General features: G+C 42.5%; 1 protein-coding gene across 5 annotated transcripts in view; it reads right to left on the bottom strand.

Moving 5' to 3' along the window:
• The window catches only part of PTPRT (protein tyrosine phosphatase receptor type T), a 493,222-nt gene that overhangs the window by 116,113 nt on the left and 354,259 nt on the right, over positions 1-22,850 (bottom strand). For all 5 annotated transcript variants that reach the window (XM_063172177.1, XM_063172179.1, XM_063172180.1 and 2 more), the window contains exons 10-11: positions 14,081-14,282; positions 9,188-9,290 (exon numbers count right to left, since the gene is read on the bottom strand). In XM_063172177.1, the coding sequence (XP_063028247.1) occupies positions 9,188-9,290; positions 14,081-14,282 (305 nt within the window). The remainder of the gene's footprint in view (positions 1-9,187; positions 9,291-14,080; positions 14,283-22,850) is intronic.

The following is a 22,850-nucleotide window of genomic DNA, read 5'->3' as shown; positions in this document are numbered from 1 at the left end:
GGCTTGCAACCCAGATTGGCCATAATAGCTGCTGCTCCCTGGTGGAACTGGCCCAGTCCCTCTCTCCAGCTCAATGCTGTTTTCTGCTGGCAGATTAGAGATAATGAGTGCAGACAGATACAGCTTTCACTGCAACAGGAGCTGATGTGACTGGCTTTGGAGGTGTCCCTTCCCTCCTGAGCCACCTGCCATCTGTTTAATCTACAAAAAAAATTAAAAAGCCAAACCCCACCTCTGTTTTGTTAATGTTGCTTTGTATTAGACAGGCATCACTGAGTGAGGTCCTGTCATCCTCAGCAAGTGCTGGTTTAACACCAGGAGGATTTTTTAAGGAGAAGAAGAGCCAAAGTGGTTCCTGAACAATCTGCAGGGCAATGAGAGACCATGGCAAACCCTTACAAGCCCCTTCTGCCATCACTCCATAAAAGCAGCAGCTTGAACAAGAGGATGGGGGTATTTGCATATATTCTCAGTCAGAATTAATTTGGGTTTTTCCAATGGCTTCCATCAAATTAGGTTCGTTTGGATGCAGAAATAATCTAGCTGGGAATTCAAGCTTCCTCTGCCTTTTCCACAGCCACGGCTACCATGCAGGGAAAACCCACACTGAAGAATCTGATGTTTTTCTTAAGACAGAACACTAGAAAACACTAGAAACATAATTGTATTGAGGTCATGTCTGTTTGGATATTTTTTAAATTAAGAGACTAAGAAAAACACTGGGAAAAAAGAGAGAACCTGCTCTGTTTACAACCTTCTGATAAACTTCATTACTCAACTACTCCCACTCCTGTGGTCAATGTGCAGCGATGATGAGCTCTCCTGGGGAAGGCTAGCACAGATTTTCAGCATCTGAAGCTGCAGGAGTATCCACCAGCTCCTTTCCACTTTTTCTGGACATGTTTTGATTTTCAGAAAGTGCAAAATTGCCATGCTTCTGATAACCAGGGAGAAATCTAAAATGGTGCCTTCACTACAAGATCTCCTGCCCCAGAATGAAGAGAAATTGAGGATAGAGGGAGTTGGAAAATCCCAACTTCTCTGCAGAAATTAATCCATAAACACCTCCCACCCTCACCACAGTGGGAATGGGATGGATTTAAATGTTAGGAGATTGTGTCTGACAATCCTGTAGTCCACCAACTCCCTTCTAAACCGAGAGGATTTTTAACAAAAGAGCAAACATTACATAAAGGCTGTGTCCTTTGGCAGAAAAAAGCCCTCAACCTGCATCAACATCAGCTCCTCAGGGACCTGTCAAGGTGGGCCACAAGGCAAATTGGTATTTCCTCCTCTTTTAATGCTTGACTTTCCTACTAGAAATACTGCACATTCTGCCTCTCTCCTTGCACCATGGCTGCTCCGAATGACACCAGCCCTATTTCCCCTTCCTTTTGCACTGCAAGCAAATCCTTCACCCTTCCTGCCTCTGCCTTCTGCTTTCCACAGTGCAAGAAGAGCTGAAATTATGGGGAGGCAGAAGAGCATCATGGCTGCAGAGGTTTATTCCTGAGAATTGTCTGGCTGCATTTATGATAATCCCTTCATTCCATCTGCATCCCACGCACTGGTGCAGCAACCCCATTTTCTAGTTCCAAGAAATTATGCATTCATTATGGAGGAAATTAACACCTCAAAGCAAACTATAATTAGGAATTCTTCAATTCAGTTTATGCTTTTTCAATTAGGCCCTCTATAATTTTAATCACGGGAGCATTACCATGTTTCCTGAATTTATATACCTGGAGTATAATTAAATCCTGCAATGCCTTAGTCTGCAGCAGCAAAGCAGAGCTTGCTCATCTTCCCTTTTATTGTGTTTTTCTGTTGTTATAGACACACCAAGGGACACCTGCCTGTGTGAACATCTCCTGCCATGTGCAGCAGAGAAGGAAGGGCCACTTGTCCTCTGAACTCAGCATCCTCACCCTGGGACAGGCACTGCTCCTGAGGGGGGAAAAACTGCAGGGACTTGTGCTCAGACTCATCCCATTTCATTTTAAGTGCCTTAAGGAGCTGCTTCAATTAAGTAAATCATCCCTGATGGCGATTCTCCAAAAGAGCCAAGGTCCTTCCTGTGGGTTTCCCACCCCTGAGCAGCTGTGGCCAGCTCAGCTCATTCCACCAAAGGGTCTGAGCCAAAAGCTCTCACACGTTTGGCACTGGGACACCTCCTGAAGTCAGAGTTTATGATTTTTGAAGTATTTTGTGTTGTTTGTTATTACCCTTTTGCTCTGTGATAACAAGGAAGGGGCACAGTGGCTCTGAGAGCTGCGGAGCAAAGAAATGTCTTGGGAAAAGGAACCCTCAAACTGGAACCATGGGTGTTTTCTCCTGTTCCCTTATCTAACAGGGTCACAGGAAATGGTCATCAATTTCTGAATATCAGCCTAAAGCTCAGAATTCATTAACCTGTTGGTTGCTAGAATTAAATCTGACAGCTTATGTATTCAGCATAAAAGATTTATGCAAAAAAAACTCTTCCCCTACTCAGTATCCTCAGGTATTCACAACACTAAAAGATGTTAACAAAAGCCTCCCTGTATCACTAATAAAATGCTGCTTGGCAACAAAGAATTTGCTCCACGTGTAATTTGATTGTTAAAATAGTATCATTCAAATAGACACCAATTTTATGGCTTTCCTCTCCCAATTCTGCCCACTGCCAAAGCTCCCTGTGGAATGGTCAAAGACAAAGCAGGTCACCCAGGCTGAGAAAATGGCCATGGTCTGGATGGCTGAAAAATGGTAAAAGGCAGATTTGTCCCTTTTAAGGGGCTGAATTTCAATTGCACATTGTGCTGATCCAGTAGGAAAATGCATTTCCTGTACCAGATGAGAAAATTGACCCAAAGTGCCCTTTTGCCTCACTTTTTGGGACTCACACCTGAATCTTTAAGCCTCTATTCAATGAATTCTGCCATGTTACACAAAAAACTAAATATTCCTTCCTGATACTTATGGTTGTACCTTACACACCTGTACCTCCATTTTGCTTTTCTCCTGATACAATAAGCAAAGCATCTCTAATATTCATAATAATTTCAAGTACTTAATGCCTTTCACCCAAATTCTCAATTTCCTTCTCTCACACAGTTGAAGAAAATGTACATCTGGTTTGTCTCTAAGAAGAAACTTCTCCATGTACCTCCAAACTCAGCTAAATTGAAGGCAAAGTGTCAGGCAGGAGAAACTCAGCTTGAATCATTTCAGAACAATATCCCTGAGGTATATTACAGGAGATGTTAATTAACACAGATAATTTGGCTTATAAGATCAGAAGCCTAGATTGATAATCTCATTTCTCATTAAATACTACAAAATTAAAAGATGACATTAAACACTACAAAATTAAAAGCGACGACTGCTTGCCCTGTATTGAATCAACTCATGTGATGCAGACATTTCAACAGGAGCCCAGAAAAGGCAGACCAGGAATTTTCCTTTCCAAGTACTGAGAACGTGCCTTTCAAGGGAATCTAACTTTCTGAATTACCCAAGGGCATGATAATTTCACCCTTACCGCCCTTTTTATTGTTTTGCTGGTCCTTCACTCTAGTCTTTATTTTCATATAAAAGGTTCTCTAGGTGGGAGTTTCAAGAACTAGAAACTGCCACCCTTTTGTGGCGTTAGTGAATCAATTTTCAGCACAACTGCCTGAGGCAGGCTCATGTGGTGATGCCACTAAGAAGCTGCAGAGCAGAGATCTGAGCAGCACTGCTCCCTCTGTACCAATGGAGATCCACAAACCAAAGCAAAACAAAAGGACCAGCAGATACTGTGAATTTAGAGTTTCTCCACCACAGAATCAAGGTCACTGGGCTTGCAAACGACTCCTTTGTAAGGCGGGGCAGAGCTACTGTGCAGTAAAGGCAAAATCAGACTAAGGATGCAGGGAGAGGGGTGCAGGAAAGGCAGGCTCAGGATGAACAGATAATGACCAAAATTACAGAAAAGAAATTACCTGGAGTTAAATATCAAGCCTATGGCTCCAAATGTTCTCCATTTTTACTTTGTTGCAGATAGAAGGACAAGTTTTAGCTACTTTCAGTTCTCTGACATAAGATGGAAGCAACAGCATGGCCTTTCCTTCTAGGAAAGTATTCCTACATGCAATAATGAGTAAAACTAAGTACACAGATACATCCAACAGGATTTTTCCTGCGAGAATAGCTTCAGTATAAAACCAGAAAAAACCCAATGTTCCTAGGTGTGTTGTAAATAACACTACAGCTGTCTTCTCTTAAATTTTTTAGCATCATGTATAACAAAGTTTCCCTTTATTTCATGCTTGGAAGATCAATAATCAAATAATAACAGTCAAGTGTAACACAAGGCTTGGTCTATAGAAATTAATTTTTCCTCCTGGCTGGCTGTTGATATGAAAATATTTATTTCACCTTTGCTCATTCCTTCTTAATATATTTTAAATATTTAAACTCTCTTCTCTTATTCAGATTTATGTATTTCCTTTAAGATGTAAATTAATAAACTGACCCATCAGTACCTGTGTGCTGGCAGCATGCTAAAGAATATCACATATTATTTACTGATACACCTCTGAGAACTGCAGGAAGAGAGACCAAATCCATATTTCTCCAACAAAAAAGTTTTCTATTTTCTGAACCCCACCCCAAAATAATTGCAGGCTCTTCTTGAATGTCCTTCTGCAGTGTCCTACAGCTCTACCACACAGAGCAGGGTATTGACAAGGCAATCACACCTAAGGGGAGCATTTATCTAAGCTCTGAAACCCTCAGAACTAACACATGCTCTGGAAATTTGATTTTCTCCATAACAGTAATACAGGTGGATTGACAGAACCAACTGTGTGTTAATAAAGCAGATGGACCTTCAAATATCCAGCACACAAAAACCAGCCTGTGGCCATGTCCTGCAGATAAAACCCCTCAGAGTGTTATTTCCAAGCTGGGAGTGGGATATAAATTCTCAAATTGAGGTCTAAAGATGTCATATGTGAATAATCTATGAAGGACTAACTCAGCCCTCCTGACAATAACAGATTCAAAGGCAGAAATATCCTCAAAATCACATTGGAGGCTTTCAGGAAAGAGTTGAGGAGTAAAGATTGAGAACACTTGCATTCTTCCTTCCTCTTGTGAATGTATTATAGATGAATGTCAGCCTCCAGCAAATCAATCATAGCACCATTCACATGGTTTAGATTGATATAGGAACACCTAAAAGTTATTTTTAAAGGGCAATGTGGAGTCAAGCTCTGCAGGTTATACCATGAAAAATAAAGGCAAAAATGAAACGCCTGTGCCACAAGGGAGAATATTTCTGCTTGGTGAGGCATCACCTTTCTTTTGGCAATAGGACAAAAGAGATCAAAGAATATCTAAGTTTATATTAATCCTATTAGGTTGCATGGAAGAGTTCTCATTGTTATCTATAGATCATTAACAATGCCGAGTTCATGATCGTTACTTTCATAAACAGCCACATTTATATTATTTATCATGAGCACTGGGGAACATCAGAAGTGTCTTAATGCTGAAAGTGACTTTGGATTTGGTGTAGCTCCATTTCAGATGAATGAAAATACAATTATTCTTATTTTAAAGATCCTTCTGTATTATTCTGAAGATGCTCTTGCAGATCATGCTCCATCTCTGTGCTACAGCAGAATGAAATAACTCAAGACAAAGTACAAACACTGCCTTACAGTCACATCCCTACATGCTCTCCAACTCACCATCCCCTGAACAGAAGAGGAAATATTACAATAATTACTGTATATTAATTGTTTTTCATCTTCCTGTCACCCTGATTTTTTAGGATTTTCTAAGCCTTCTGATGTTGACATTCTTGTAGTGAACTTTCTCACACACTTTCTGTAAATAACTCATTGTTTTGCATTCTTTTATGGAGGAGGAGAAATGTGATGGACTGTTGGTTTGTCCAGTGTCACTGGAGAGGTGGCACTGTCACCCTCCAATCCACTGTCACTCTTGGAAAACTATAAATGTTGGAGTCAGAAAATAAACTTCCCTTTTTTCTTCACCTTGAGAACAGCGGTGTGAGCTTGTGTTCTTTAGTGTCCTATAGTGACATCTTCCCAATTTGGAAGGACCATAATTAAAACTGGAGAACTGCAGAGCAAAATCAAAATTCCTTTTTTCTGTCAGGTTGATGGGATAAGGGGTCGACCTATTCCTTTCCAGAGAAAGCTCTGAATGGCAGAGCTTCAAAGGGAGGTGTGAGGGAAATCCACCTCAGACTCCTCCCAGGAGCTGCTCAGCCCCATCTGAGGCAAGGTGGGAGATGAAGGACCCAGGATCCATGGCCACATCCACCAGGAGAAGGCTTCCCACCAGCATTTCCACTGGGCAGGACCCTCTGCACCATCTCACTGCTGGGCAGGTAGGTTGCTCAGCCCTTTGTCTCAAACCTGGGCTTGCCTTAAGCAACTGGGCAGAGCACGGCATCCCACCAAGAGGGGACTCATGAGGGACATAAACCCCACACAACCAAAAGGCAGAACACCTAACCAGACAACAGCAAAGAGTATTTGATCTCAGCTGAATGAATTAAACACACTGAGAAGGAAAAAACACCTTCTTCTTTTGTATTGTGGGTGCCAAAAGCAGTTACACAATAGGTTACTCATGTAATTTCCCTCTGAGGGAATGGGACCCATTTCTGGAAATGGTATTTTGAGGGAATTTCACAAATGGGGCAATGTGCAGAACAGACTGAAAGAAAAGGGAAGAGGATAGGCAAATTGAAGCTTGAAATAACTGGATTTATTAAGGTTAGTCTAAGAACAGTCTGGATGGTTCTATAGGGGAAGAATTGTGAGCTTGTCAGAGTTAATAAAAAGCTAAAATTCTCCCCAAGACTCCCTCCCCCTTACTCCTCCTGCCCTTCTGCTTTTCATACACACATCTGTAAGTCAATGAAATGGACTCATTATAGGAAATAATTTTATCACTTAGATGTGGCATGTAAACATTGCACTTTCTGCAAACATGTGTAATAGGCTACAATGCAATTAAAGAAATCAGAGTGAAAATTTATAAAAAATCTCTACCAATTTTATGTACAGATGCATTTGCTGGAAAAGGCATTATTCACTGAATGCAGTTAAAGTGCAGTAAATCGACTTTGAGAAAAATCACAAGACTTTTCAATAAAAAGACAAAATAGCAACATTGCTAAGACAGCAGGTGGTAAAACGAGATACAGGAATGTTCCCCCATATAAAGAAATAAAACAAAACAAAGCTGTGTGATTTTACTGTTCTTTTCCAGCAGAAAAAAACATCCCTAAAGGACTCAGAAAATAGGCTCCTAAATTTGCTCATATGGAGTACCAGAGATTGAAAGGCAAACTTTGAAATACATTACTCAGAAAAACAAGAGAAGGGATGGTGCTTAGTCTTAAAGAATGGGATTTTTTTTTGTTTGAGCTTGTCAATGCAATTTGGGGCCAAGCCACAACACAGCTGGGGGACCACCAGTGATATAGGATATTTAATTAAATCCAGTAGTTTGCATCTGGAGCAATTTGCTTCTGAATACTTAGTGGGCATCCTTCAAAAGCATTAAGAACTTGTCAGTGAGATACAGAAATCCAAAATGAAAGAAACCCATTATAAAAGGGGGGACTGTGGTGTTTTTAAAATAACACCCATGGGAAAAACTTCAAGAAAAAATAACACCCATGGGAAAAACTTCTCTTGTGAAAACTGGAAGCAAAGGCTTCAAGATCCCGCAGGGAGGTAATGAATACCTGCTGGACCCCTCTGCAAGGCAGGGGGTTTTTCTAAGTGATTCCAATTGCTGCTGTCAGCAGAGGAGCCTGGCAGGATGAGTGGCAGCAACAGGTAAGGCATGTGGGCTCAGAAGGGAAATTTGTGCCTCTGTGCTGGTGCCTTGCAACAAACACAACTTCACTGAGATGGGAAGAGAGCGATGAGTACAGAACTCAAATCAGGGAGTGACCTGCAGGTGAGTGTCCCACATCAGCATGTCACCATGGAGAGCACATCACCGTCAGTATGTCACCACGGAGAGCAGGACCCAGCTCAGACAGGCAGCAAGGTTCCCTGCAAGGTGCCCACTCTATGCCATGGGTGCCTGGGCAGCTCCCTGCCCCTAAACGACCAGGGAAGGGATGGCACTCCTGTACCTGGCACTGGTGAGGTCAGACCTTGAGTCCTCTATCCAGTTCTGGGCTCTTCAATGCAAGAAAGACCTTGAGGGGTTGGAGCATGTCCAGAGAAGGGAATGGAGCTGAGCAAGGGGCTGGAGACTCAGTCATGTGAGGAGCAGCTGGAATTGTTTAACATGGAGAAGAGGAGGCTCAGGGGGAACCTTCTCATTCTCCACAACTCCTGACAGGAGGGTGCAGCCAGGTGGGGTCAGGCTCTGTTCCCACAAGGGACAGGACAAGAGGAAACAGCCTCAAGCTGTGCCAGGGGAGGTTCGGGTTGGACATCAGGAGGAATTTCTTCACAGAAAGGGTGGTCAGGCAATGGAAGGGGCTGCCCAGAGAGGTGGGGCTAGTTGATAAGGTGGTGAGTGGTGAAAGGTTGGACAAGATGGTCTTGGAGGTCTTTTCCAACCTTAATGATTCTGTGATCTGTAAATCCTCTACTCTGCAGCAGGATCTGCTTGCCTGTGCTAGCAAAGCCTCACTAAATCAAAATTCCTTCTTTCTGGACTTCACTGAACAGACAGCCCAGCAGCACAGCTGGATTAGGAATGTGAGAAGTGTGTTAAACCCAGCAACTGAGCAAATACCTCCACAAGCATTAAAGACAAGGCAGGCACTCCTAGAATCATTACCTGCAGGCCTTGTTCACCATGGAAGAGGGGGCAGGATGGAGAGCTGGAGCCTCCTCCACCCTCGTGTGGGGATGTGTTCAGTCTCCAGCTCCACATCCCGCTGTGCTGCAGCACTGCAAAGGCATCTGAAGTGATGCTGAGAGGGTAATAACCCCGACAGTGCCTGCAGCAATCCTTCCTGGAGGTTAACAGCGGGAGGCAAGGAGGCTGAAGCATTCATGAAAGCAGAGTGTGAAAAGCAGAATCAACAGCTGAGTTGGCCTTTTAGTCAGCGCCTGCTTTCTGCAGCTCCGTTATCAGAGGAGAATGAGAGAGGAGTGAGGGAGGAAGGAGAGGAGGGAAGCGTGAAGAAAAAAGACACAACACCCACCTGACAGGTGCTCCCCGGGACTGAGCAGGTTTCAGCATGACAGTGATGGTGGTGTCAGTCTCATTGAGGGGAGAGTCTGTGTCATATTCCGGCATGGACGGAGCTGCAGCAGAACAAAGAACAACCTCATCAGGCACCTGCCCTTGGTAGGGATTGCAATTGAATGGTTAGATATAAACATCATATTAACATTTGCCAAATGAAATATCAATGTACTTCACATTGTTATGACCAGAATGATCAAAACTGCTTCAATATTTGTAAGAGCCAAAATGAGGAATGTGCGACTCTAGGGACTGTCCAAAATGCAGTTTATTGTATACAAAATGCAGTTTATTATATCCAAGATGTTACAGCAGACCAGGGCTGTGGGTGACAGAGCTGTGCCCACAGCTGTCAGCTCCAGCTGCAGGCAGCCCTGGAGACCCTTTGGTTTTGGTTACAATGCATTATAGACTTTTCTTTGCTGAGCATCTTCATACAGCAGAACCAATCTATACCTTAACTATTATCTATAGCCTATCATAACTATTGTAATTACCATATTCATGTTACTGTTCTCCAATCACTAAAAGTCAGTACGTTACAGTTTAAGCTAGAAGTTGTTTTTCAGTTTTCTTGCAGTGGAAAATTCTGAGACCTTTTTTCTCCTTGCCACATTTGCTGCCTTGTTTGCCTGTGCTGTCTTCCTGCTTGGTAAAAACATCTTCTTGTTTGGGGTGGGTTTATCCTTTGCTCTAAGCCATAAAAACTCCTTCTAACTAACACACCCTTTGCCTCCTTGGTTAGCCAGTAAACCTGGCTCAGCAATTCTTTTCTTCTATATCAAAACTTGCTTCTATCTCTATTCCTTTACCAGACAACATTAAAAATCTTTCAGCTAAGCATACATGTCTGTGAGACTTTTGTCAAACTTTCATCCTTCCCAACAAATATTTGTACACTCTTTTTCCATTCCAATGAAACAGGAACTGGACAATCTTCAACCTGGCTTTGAAAATCCCATCTTGAATTTTTAAGACTCAGTATGGCCTTGAGGTGCAGAAAGGAAAGTGTACAGACACTATAAAGAAACCCAAACTATTAGGATGAGTGAATGAGTGGCAGAGCTAAAAGTACCCCTGAATCCTGAATCTTTCCCTGCTCTGGTCAGTGGATTTGCCATCTCACATTTTAAGATTTTAATGCACAGACTTCAGTTGCATCCCCTTGATTAGCTGGAGGCTGTGCTAGGTAACACAAAAGACGAAAAGAGAGGAGCACTAATTAGCCAGGTTATTTTTGCCCCCAAACCCAGGACATTTTACCCCAGTTCTTAAGTGCTGCTGACTCACCAGGCAGCTGCAGAGATCCCAGTGCCACCCTGGGGCAGTGCCCAGCCATCCCCATCCCTGATGAGCTCCCCCCAGCAATACAGAAACCCACTGAATAAAAACCCATTCAGCCAAACTCTAGTTTCTCCTTCTGCTTAGTCATCTTCTCTTAGGACCATTCCATGAAAGTAGGACAGCTTTCCTTAGGAAATATGTTTCACTTATTGCTTCTTCCTTCCCCAGGAGCAGGCATCTGTTTGGGACAAGTTTTACTGCTGAAGACCTGAAGAGACCATGAGGTCAGAGCAGCACCAAATTTGTTCCAAAGATGCATGTTTTGCTAAAATAACGGTAAAGTATAAAGCAAAGAGAAGAATTCACAAAAATTCATGCAAGTTCATCTTGCTCACAAGGGCAAGCTGCATTGTGGGGGATCTCATATTTAATCCTCTCATAGTGATTTCCACTGTAATCCTGTTTACAATCAGGATTTTTATCTAAATGCCTGAAAACTGTCAAGAATGGGGGCTGCTATTATCAGCTCAGCTGCTGGCTCCCCTGTCAATAAGCTGGGGATGTGTTCAGAGTGAATGTCAACTGCTTAAGAAGGATTTCTCTGGAATAAGGTGCTCTCCATCAAGGGGAAGCAGTGACTCCTTGAAAGGAGACACATCCCCAGTGGTCTTGCACACCAAAGGTCATTGGAGATGCTGGAGATCACAGAATGGTTTGGGTTGGAAGGGATGTTAAAGATCATCCATTCCAACCTCTGCCATAGCAGGGACGCCTTCCACTGTCCCAGGCTGCTCCCAGCCCTGTCCAGCCTGGCCTTGGGCACTGCCAGGGATCCAGGGGCAGCCACAGCTGCTCTGGGCACCCTGTGCCAGGGCCTGCCCACCCTCACAGGGAAGGATTTCTTCCTAACATCCAACTTGCCCTCTAACAGGTTAAAACCATTCCCTTTTCCTGTCACTCCAGGCCCTTGTCCAAAGTCTCTCTCCAGCTCTCCTGGAGCCCCTTTGGGTACTACTGTAGAAATCTGCAATGAGGTGACTCCAGAGGCTCCTCCCCTCCAGGGGTGCACCCCCAGCTCTCCCAGGCTGGCTCAGAGCAGAGGGGCTCCAGCTCTCAGAGCATCTCTGTGGCGTCCTCTGTACTCAAGCCAACATCTCCATGTCCTTCTGTTCCAGATTGCAATGCAAGATGATTTCCATTACCATCTGTATGGCAGATTACCTTTGTCAAGTGAGCAGTTTGCCTTATCTCTCTCTATGAGTGACCACAATCACTCCTCCCTTGGAGGGGACATTGCTGATAACAGCTATTGAATGTCCCCGCATGGCTGATAAGAACTACAGCATCCCATTGGGAGATGTGAGCCCAGAGGGAGGAGCCAAGCATTCCTACCTGGATATAATCTGGAGGTTCTGCAACACCAGCACGGCTTCTGCACTGGATTCCCCAGAGGAACAGCAGCTGCCTCTCCTTCCACTGGATCTTCAGAGGAAGAGACTGCACCTTTCTCCAGGATCCCTGCTCCAGCAGAACCAGCCCTGACACTGCAGGAGGGCTGAGCCACAATTCCAATGGGACTGCTGCCAACACCCTGACCCACAGGGTGTCAGGTTGGGTTCTGACTCTGGCAGTGTTGTTCTAGTGTACTGCATTGTTTATTTTATCCTTTTTTTTTTCCTTTCCCTAATAAAGAACTGTTATTTCCTGCTCCCATATTTTTGCCTCAGAGCCCCTTAATTTAAAATTTATAGCAATTCAGAGGGGTGGGGAGGGTTTACATTCTCCATTTCAGGGGAGGCTCCTGCCTTCCTTAGCAGACTCCTGTCTTTCCATACTGAGACACCTTCCTGTGCTGAGCACCCCAGAGCTGGATGCAGAGCTCCAGGTGAAGTCTCACGAGGGCAGAGGAGAGGAGGAAAATCCCCTCCCTTGATCAGCAGGAAGTGCTGAGCCCCTGCTCTGGCCAGAGGAGACGATGCTACAGCACAACTTAGTGCACCCATAGAAACAAATTCACACACACTGCTACAGCACAAGTGGCTTTTCATGAGGAAAAAAAAAATACAGCCTCACAAGGACATTCCTGTCAGAGCAAAAATCCTTCTTCTTCCTAATAACCGCAAAGCTGCCTCTTAGAGCAAATTTAATGGTAATTTTCAAAGTATTTGGAAAATGTACCAGAAACTTGACCATACAATGAGAGAATCTAATGTCAGAGACTACCCCCATGCTCGCATGGAGTTTGTACCCACTTATTGAGAGCCAGATATCTGGGAGATGGGGGGTAAAAAAGTCAATAAACCAAGCTCAGTATGCATATAGTTGGCACTCATGCAGGCTGCTAACACAATTGAAGCACTTATGGGATGATAAAATACGAAGAAACTGAAAAAGAGGACAAAAGGCCCCCAAACCATTGCTGTGTTTTTATTTCTCTGGTCACAAGGGAATAGAGTGCAAGCTGTGCTGTCCCTTCACAGCAGGGCTGCAGAACCCCCAACAGCCCATGGAGCTGTTTGGACACTTAATGGCTTTTACTTCAAGTGGTTCAGGGCTTGAGTGCTAAATGTGAAGGTTCAAACCCTGAGCAGAGGGAGGAGATGTGCTTTGCTTCCTTAAAATTTACCCTGTCACTTACTGCTCACAACTTGCTATTATTAACTGATTTTGAAATAGGGCAGTGGAAAATCTATACTGTAGTGCAATCTTTTCTACAATAACCAGCCATAATTTCAAGCATTACCAGTGTCCTGAATGTTCCAGATGTGTATTTTGACTTTACTTAAAAAAACCCTGTTAAAATAGTCCAAAAAATGACAGCTTTTCTCTCTGTTAGAAAACCTATTTTAAAAATCTATTTTAGTGCTATCAACTAAATGTTAAATTCCACATATATCTGCCCAATATCACCACTACATTCCATTTTTTTATAACTGCCCTGCTTCCCTTTTTTTTCACACCTTTTTGCCATTGCCTCTTTATTTTAGTGCCTTTCATATTCTTATGTGTCTCAAGCCCTCTCTCTGCTCTTACCCATTAAAAAACCCAAGGAAAAACAGCTTTCCTCCCTTATTTTTAGGGAGGAAATTATTAATTCCATTACTTCATTACATCCATTTTGGTACATCCTGAAAATAAAAACCACATTACAGAAGGAGTTCTCCCAGCCAGCCAGATAATGCTAACAATAATTACTATAAGGGTAGTTCATTTGTGCAACTAATGATGGTTCTCATTTCAAATGCTCCACAGATATCCAGGGATACTTAGGACACCCACAAATTAACCCCTGTAATTGTAGCCCAAATAAACAAAGATCTGTGGCTGTTTCAAAACTCTGCCCTATGAAACTTGGAGAGACATTAAGCTGAATATTTTTAAAAAGACATTAAGCTGAGTATTTTTAATATATATATATATTTAATATATAAATATATATTTTAATATGTGTTTAATATTTAATATATATTTAATATATTTATAATTTTATGCATCATCTTTGAGTCTAAAGCACAAAGTTCCAGTTTTTTGGGTTTTTTTTTTTCCTTCTTCTCCAAAGCAGTACCTGAAATCTTGGTTGCAATCCTGGTGGTGATGGGTGGCCCAAAGCCCTTGACTGTGCTGGCTTTGATGGTGAACGAATAGGTGGTGCCTGGGTACAATCCCACAAAGAGGTGATGGGTTTCATTGCGCAGCTTGAAGACTTTCCCTCTCTGGCTGGACAGGTCAGCACTGGGATCCAGAGACCCAACGGCCTTGTATGTGATCTGCAAACAAAGAACAAGGACAGGTGGTGATCAGGGGCCTTCTGCACTGGCCTCTCGCTGCTCCCCTGCTCTGGCACCTCTTGAGGCAGAATGCAAACATAAGGAATTATTTCAGGGTAATTTCCGTAACTCCCATGAGCCATTTTGCATTTGGGTGCTGTCAAACCAACATGAGAACTTTTCCAAGGTTTTACTTAGGGAAAACCTAACTTCCTCTCTCAGCTATAGCCTCAGCATGTGCTGACTTATAACAAAAGATGTAGAGTTACTTTATGTTCCCAAGTGTCACTATACGACATGAAATAACAAAATGTGGACATGCAGTTCTCTCAAGGCAAAAGAGAATTTTTAATTTCTGACTCCAACATTTATAGATTTCCAAAAGTGACAGTGGATTGGTGTCACAGACACATTTTATGGAAAATCCTTTCCTTAGGATTTTTCCTCCTGAGAAGTTGAGAGGCCTCAGAAACAAAATGTAAACAATGATTATCTGCCGCTGTGGAATGCAACAGGTGCATCTGTGATTGGTCTCATGTGGTTGTTTCTAATTAATGGCCAATCACAGTCAGCTGGCTTAGACTGTCTGGTCAGTCACAAGATTTTATTATCATTACATTCTCTCCTTTCCTTGCAAGGCTTCTGATGAAATCCTTTCTCCTATTCTTGTGGTATAGTTTTAATATGATATATATATCATAAAATAATAAATCAGTCCTTCTGAAACATGGAGTCAGATCCTCATCTCTTCCCTCATCCTGGGACCTCATGAACACCACCACAGACTGGAGAGTGACAGTGCCACCTCTCCAATGACACTGGACATGCTAACAGTCCATCAGATTTCTCCTCCTCCACAAAAGAATACAAAACAATAAGTTATTTACATAAAGTGTGTGAAAAAGTTCATTACAAGAATGTAAACACCAGAAGGCTTAGAAAAACTTAAAAACATCAGGGCGACATCCAAGCTCAGAACTTCTGTCCTCAAACCAGAGCACAGAGCATGGCCAGCAGGGTTTTGACATGAGAATCACCCATGCAACCCCCACAGCTCATGAAAACCCTCAGTGCCAACATGGATATGTTTCCTTTTGGCAAATCATCTCCTCAAAAGGCTGCTGAAAACAATGGAAGCCTTTTTCTGGCAACAAAAGCTTTGGAGGCCTTTTCCTGTGCTACAGAGACTATACTGAACTGAAATAAAATGTTTAAATGAAATAAAGATCACCACATCTTTAGATAAAAGTCTTTCTCTCTGTGGAAACCAGCTTCTGCTGTCCTTTCCCTGCCCTCATTCTGAGCCTTAGAGTGTAGATTAACATGTGGTGCAGTCTGGTTTACACCTGGTTGAAGCCAGAAGGGCTCCAGACCTGGAGGTGAAGCAATGTCCTCCCCATTAACAGAATGACAAAACTGTCCTTTGTCTCCTTAAAAAGAAAAAAAAAAAAACCCAGAAGTTTCTCTCCTCAATTAAGTAAAAACACATCTCATAGGATTTGGGGGAAGTCACCTCAAACTGAAGGATAGCCAATTGGACAGGAGCCAAAAAGTCCCACCTGGGCAATTTACTAGAAAAAGTAGAGAACAAAGAAACTAATCGCTTTTGTGGGGTGTTTTACCAGGAGCAAGAACCTCTTGCACCTGGCTCAGTTTTTCTCTGTCAAGAGTTGTGTTATTTTGCCTTTTAATAAAACTTTTTTGTTTCCAACACCGCCACAGAACCATCATGCTGATTTTATGCCTCCTAAGGTAGCTGAGCTATCTCGGGTGTGAAACAGACCTCCAAGAGCTGACGAGACCTGGCTGGAGGAGACCATACACCATGGAGGGATGTCCTGAGTACACCTGGAGCTGGTGCCAGCACACCTTGAAACCTGCCTGAGCTCAGCACGCTCACCCATGGCAGCCCTCCTGATGTACAGACACTTCAAGGCAAACTCATGACTTATTTACCAGCCAATTCCTTGCCTGAGCTCCAAATTCAATCCCAAGGCAGCTCAATTTCAGCAGAGCTGTCAATGTAATGTACCGTGCTCTGCTGCTCTCCTAACCTTTTTTGATATTATGGGATCCTCACTTATTTGTAATGAAACACTATGAATAAATCAATGTATGTTAATACATGAGGTCTTCAATTTTTTATTAAGGTCTCCACCAGAATCTAATTCCCAGCCTTTCTGAAAGAGCCTTTGAAAATCTTTATGTCACTTGGTTTATGACAGGAGGGAAATGTTGCATTTTGAGGAAAAATAAATATCCACTGTTTAAAAAGGGAGGCTTTAATAATAACAGGATAAATAAGAGACCAAGACTGACGTTACTGACATCAGAGAAGGGTGAGAGGATGTGAATCCTGTTATTTGGACAGAGAAGAAAATTCAGACAGAGCTGACATCCAAGATAAGGCAGTGTAACAGAGAAAGGGCATAAATTACACCAGCAACAAGAAAGTACAGAAGCAGAACTCAAAGTAATTCTAATTACAGCTTGTAGGTGATTTCATTGAAAACCAGCTAATTTTTCCAGGAATTACAATCTGGGTTTAAATTTTTATTACATGCCAGACACCTGAGCAAGAGAGACCTTGGAGCATAATGGTTCGTAAAACAAACAAAAAATTAAATACAGGAGGAAAATCTCTACACCCACTGCTTTTCCCTCAGGGAGTCAAGAACCAGCATGGCATGGGACAGTATTCTGAGAGCATATTGCATCAAGGCACTTCAAGGCAAGGGAATTTGTAAGACCACTGGAATTAAATTGGGAAACAAATACTTAAATCAAGAGCCATGACCCTGTCCATGCCATAGCTAAACTCCAGAAAGAAAAATGCATTTAATTTAATGTTATGTAGGAATGAGCCAATGCAATCTTGTATGCTCTGATGGCACATCTAGAGCTAGAATAATAGAAATTCTATAAAACTACATATGGGAATCAGCAAAAGAGGAATTGGGGGAGAAGAAAAGGAACTTCCTATACCTGGGGCACTGAACAGCACATTCACAGGCTGCCCAGGTCAGGCAGTGGCCTATGCAAAATCAGTGGTATTTATTTTCAAGCACATTATACTGAAGGTTATAAATACAGTGAAAGATGCACTTGTCCTTGATCTCCATCCATATAAATAAATGTATTTTGCTACCTTCAGCAGTTCTAAAATCATTACAGAAACAGTTATTTTTCCTTATTAAAAAACCCCTATCCCCTTAAGGCAAAGAGAGCTACAAAAGCTTTCTAAAAGAAAAAAAAAGAAAAAAACCCAAACAATGCAGTGATTTAAAAACAAACAAACAAACCCAGTCTTTATTTTTCTGTTGACTGTAGCAGAGAATGAGTACAAGGGACCTTAAAACAACCTGGGTCAAGTGACAAGTAGCAGAGAAGGAGGCAAGAGCACTTGAGACAATGTCCCCAATTTGATATTGTAGTGTGGGTCAATTTTCAGAGCAACTGCTCACTCAAATCAGACTTCAGGATTTCCCAGTGCTCTTTTCAGGATATATCAACTCCAGCAGAGAGATTTGTGGCACAGCCAAATGCAAGTTTACCTTTTCTGCAGCAGAGCCTCTCCCAGTAGACACAGATCTTGTTAAACCAGGTGGTGTGGGGACATTCAGAGCCACCCTTGTCCCCAAAATTGAACTTTTGACTTGAACACATTAACAGTACCTGGATGCAGCACAGAGAATAGAAGCATAGAGCAAAGCTGTGCATGTGCCCAGGGTCACCTGTAGCAATGATATTTTCTGAAAAATCCCTTTGCCAGGATTTTTCTCCTGAGAAGCTGAGAGGCCTCAGGAACAAAATGTAAACATTGATTATCTGCTGCTGTGGAATGCAACAGGTGCATCTGTGATTGGTCCATGTTGGTTGTTTCTAGTTAATGGCCAGTCACAGTCAGCTGGCTCAGACTCTCTGAGAGTCAGGAACTTTTGTTATCATTCTATTCTTTTTCCTTTACTTGCAAGCCTTCTGATGAAATTCTTTCTTCTATTCTATTAGTATAGTTCTAATATATCATTTTAATATAGTATATATCATAAAATAATAAACCAACCTTCTGAAACAAAGTCAGGTCCTCATCTCTTCCCTCCTCCTGGGACCCCTGTAAACACCACCACAGTCACCCAGTCCAGCAGCAGAAATATTTAGGGGCTGATAAATGCAAATGGTGCAGAAACAGCAACCAATTCTTGCTCTTATCAGGGTTGAGCTCTTCTCTGCTTCCCTCCAGGAGGGCTTTGAGTGACTGGAGTGGGCAGGAAAGGGCACAGAGCCCCTGCCAAGACAGCCCCTGGGCTAAAGGGCACATAGACCCCACAAGGAGGGCCCTTGGGCTAAAGGTAACTGTTCCAGATTGCAGGGCAAGATGTTTTCCATTACCATCTGTATGGCAGATTACCTTTGTCAAGTGGGCAGTTTGCCTTATCTCTCTCTTTGAGTGACCACAATCACACCTTCCTTGGGAGGGGACACCTGCTGATAACAGCTATTGAATGTCCCTGCATGGCTGATAAGAACTACAGCATCCCATTGGGAGATGTGAGCCCAGAGGGAGGAGCCAAGCATTCCTACCTGGATATAATCTGGAGGTTCTGGAACACCAGCACAGCTTCTCCACAGGATTCCCCAGAGGAACAGCAGCTGCCTCTCCTTCCACTGGATCTTCAGAGGAAGAGACTGCACCTTTCTCCAGGATCCCTGCTCCAGCAGAACCAGCCCTGACACTGCAGGAGGGCTGAGCCACAATTCCAATGGGACTGCTGCCAACACCCTGACCCACAGGGTGTCAGGTTGGGTTCTGACTCTCTCAGGGTTGTTTTGGTTTACTGCATTGTTTATTTTATCCTTTTCTTCCCTATTAAAGAACAGTTATTTCCTCCTCCCATATTTTTTATTGCCTGAGAGCTCCTTAATTTAAAATTTATAGCAATCTGGACGGGGAGGGGGTTCATTTTCTCCATTTCAGAGGAGGCTCCTGCCTTCCTTAGCAGACACCTGTCTTTCCAAACCAAGACAGTCACACACAGCCCCTACCAGCAGAGCCCCTAGCTGTGTGCCCACCTCTGGGAGGACTCTCCTCCCCACCACAAGCACCTGATGTTCTCCAAGCTGCCATTTATAAAACCAGAGCTTCTACACAAGCATTTGTATGGCTGAGAAGTGTGTGGATTTCTGAAATTGCTGAGTGCTGCTGCTGCTTAAGCAGCCAAACCCCAGGTGAAGCAGAGGAAGCTGCCCTGGAAACCGAGCTGTCCACTTGGAAAGGAATGCAAACTCTTCCAGCTCAGCAAAAAACAAACAAGCAACCAATCATTTTTTTCTTCCAAGTGAGCTACCTGCTGATTTTCAGCTCTGAGTGCTGCCCTGAGTGTGGATCAACAGCTGAGAGCTCTGTCTCAGACTCATTCCTCTCTGGAGCTGCAGGCACAGCAACAGCAGCTGCCACTCCAGCTGCAGCCACAGCTGGAACTGCCAGCAGCATGTCCTGGGGCTGGCCTGGCACACAGTCCTGCTCTGCCACCTTCCTCCAGCCAGCAGCAGCTCCAAGACACTGGGATTTCCCCTCTGGAATAACCCAGAAGTGCCACACTCCTGGGTTTGTGTGTACCCACGGCCCTGGGTGGGAGGATTTCGCCCACAAAAATCAATTTTTGTATTATTCTCTGTTCATTTCCATGTGTCATCTACCAAATTATAGCTGGGTAAAAGGAAGGAACCAAGAAGTTTCCAGTCTTCTCCACTGATTTAAACTCAATTTTCTTAAGTAAGAGAAATTGCAGGGAATCTGAGTGAAAAACTTTTGAAAAACCATGGAAATTTCCAACTCTGGAGTAATTTATAAAAGCAGAAAAACATGTCTGGAGAAGAAATATGGCACTTCTCTGGAACAAGAAGGATGCTGGAAAAAACACCTGTCTTGTGGTTTGTATGCTGAATATTTATCTTAATTTCTTGTTCCGAGTGTCAAAGCATTTCATTACAAAACAAACAAGAGATTCTAATTTAAAAAAATAAGATGACTCAATCACTTGAAAACAGCTGTTCTAAATTATTTTAAATAATCTATTTTAAAGACAAGCCCAGCCATCTAATACTTCTGTATTCTCAAAAAAAGGAAGAAACATTATTAATTTAAAAGTTTAAAAGCACAGACAGAAAACAAAGAGAAAAATATCCAAAAATATATTTTAAAATATAATTCTGATTGGAAATATTGAAATATTTGTTTTTATTTGTATGCAGAATGAATGAAAGTACAAATAAGAGGAAATTTCTCACAAGACTGAAACTCTATGGTTTTTAACCACCTTCCTGATCTCCCTGCAGGCCAGGTACTGTCCTAAGTGGAAAGTTAAATTTGGCTTGTTCTTTGCTCTGCAAACTGGAATGTCTGTCCAGGGTTTCCATAAAGAATGAAGAGTTTACACATCAGTTCCAGGGGAACTTGATGGTCCCAAGGAAAATTTTAGTGGCCAGCACTGCTATGGATCTAAACACAGCAAAATCAGGCAAAGAAATACACATTAAAAAATGCTAAATCTCCTTGGAACCTCCTTCACTGAGTTAATTAAATGCTTCTCATACTGAAGCAATAAAAGCAATAAATTTGAAAAAAAATCAAAAAGGCAAGTGGTGAAGGAACTCTGAAGAATAAAGAACAGCAATTTTCCCAACAGCACACGAGGGGCAGAGCATTGAACCTGGGGTTCTCCCAGCTGGGCAGGAGGGATGGATTTCAGGAGGATGCTCAGATGTTGAAATCTCCAACAAAGTTTGGTTACATGAGTCCAAATTCTTTGTGCAAGGTAAAACAGGCCAACAGTACAAGTTTGAGTCTACTGGAAACGATCAAAAAAGGCTTTCTAGTTTAATGGCCAGGTGTTCAGTGGTGCATAATTGCTGTGATAGATTGGAGAATAAAATAAGAAAAGATCAGCATAAAGGAGTAGGCTGGTGAACAAATTCACTCCTGGTTGTTTTTTAAGCAACCAGTGCACTCTAGTCCCCATTAACCAGGGGCACCCCCTCTTATTCCATCTTTCTCTCTGTTTTTATCCACTTTAAAGCTCTGAATATTAACTTTTTTAAATCACTGAGCTATGGTAACAACCCTGGAGATGTAGATGTAATATTGAGAGCACAAGAACAGCTCTTCTCTCCTTCCCAGAGCCCAATTTAACACAATTTTCTGGGGAGATGTGAACACTTTGCTAACTGTCATCATCTGTGACTGCAGAACTTCTCTTACAAGGACATAAAACTTTCATGAGGAAGGGAGAAATGATAGCAGAGGTATTAACTAAACTAGGAAGCACAAGTTTATTTCCCACTGCAAGAGAGAAAACACATATTTTAAAAAATAACAAAAATAACCTGCTTGGATTTTTCAAAACTCCAGTGGTGAACAAGCAAATGCACAAGTCTGGAAAACTTTACTCCTCCTTTGAATGGTGGAGGAAGAAATTGCTTTGTCCTCTGCTTTCTAAATTAGAAATGACAGCAAGAGTTGAAAATTAGAAGCTAAAAAAATCCCTATAGAAAAAAAAAAGGGTACCTATTGTTCAAAATGTGGTAATTAAACAGGGAAATAGACCATCAAGAGATGTGATGAATTAACTTTGGGTTTAGAAGTTCCTTTGGAAGAACCTATAATGGCACAAGCACGAGGCCCTAAGCTTGGTACAAGAACAAATTGTGACCAAGATCTCATCACTCCACTGTAATGGCCCTTTTTGCCCCATACTACTGAAATCCTCAGGGAACCCAGGATGGCTATTCAGACTCTCTTTAATCCTGTTAAATAAATAAATTAACAAGGCAGAATATTCTGCTCAAATCACAGCTGATAGATCCATTTAGCCTGCCCATACATTTGGTACATATGAGTAAGATTTCACCCTGATGAATAACAGAGTTGTCAGGATTTTGTGTGTTCATAACCTTAAAACTGAGGGCAGAACACTCCAATGTCTCAGGATTGAGAGCTTGCCTGTCAAGGGGAAAAAAAAAATATGTTCATATATTTCTTCCACAGCAATTGATCCTGGTATGCAGACCACTTTATCTTATATCTTTTGCCATACAGAATTAATCAGCCCCAGTGAGCAGAATTTTGCTCTCTACAGCCATATCCACCATTAAACATTAGGACTTCAAGCTTCCCCTCTGATTTTAGCAATTGCAGCCTGTTTCAATGCAAATGGTAAGTGCTGCTGTTAAATCACACACTACTTTGTGGGCACATTATACAACCTTATATCTATTTTCCATTTTAGTGACAGCCTGCATAGCAGTTTGGGGAAGGCATTTGAAGCCTATAAATCCATTGCATTATTCCCCTACATTCCCAGTGATGTTTGATGTGCCTGTCCTTATAAAACATCCCTTTCTGCAACCTCTCCCATCTGGGGATGATTTGGAGCTGACAGGTAGCTGCACTAGCTCTCTCTATAGATAAAATAGGTTTTTTCCTCCCCTTTTTCACTCAGCAACGCCTCAAGACTAAAACAATCTCTTGCTATGGACAAGAGGGGAGGCAGGACAAGGAAGATGACACAG

The sequence above is a fragment of the Melospiza melodia genome, chromosome 19 (assembly GCF_035770615.1).
Source record: "Melospiza melodia melodia isolate bMelMel2 chromosome 19, bMelMel2.pri, whole genome shotgun sequence".
In the NCBI taxonomy this organism is placed as follows: Eukaryota; Metazoa; Chordata; class Aves; order Passeriformes; family Passerellidae; genus Melospiza; species Melospiza melodia.
The sequence above is the reverse complement of the archived record's forward strand: the minus strand, read 5'-3'. Positions and strand labels throughout refer to the sequence as shown.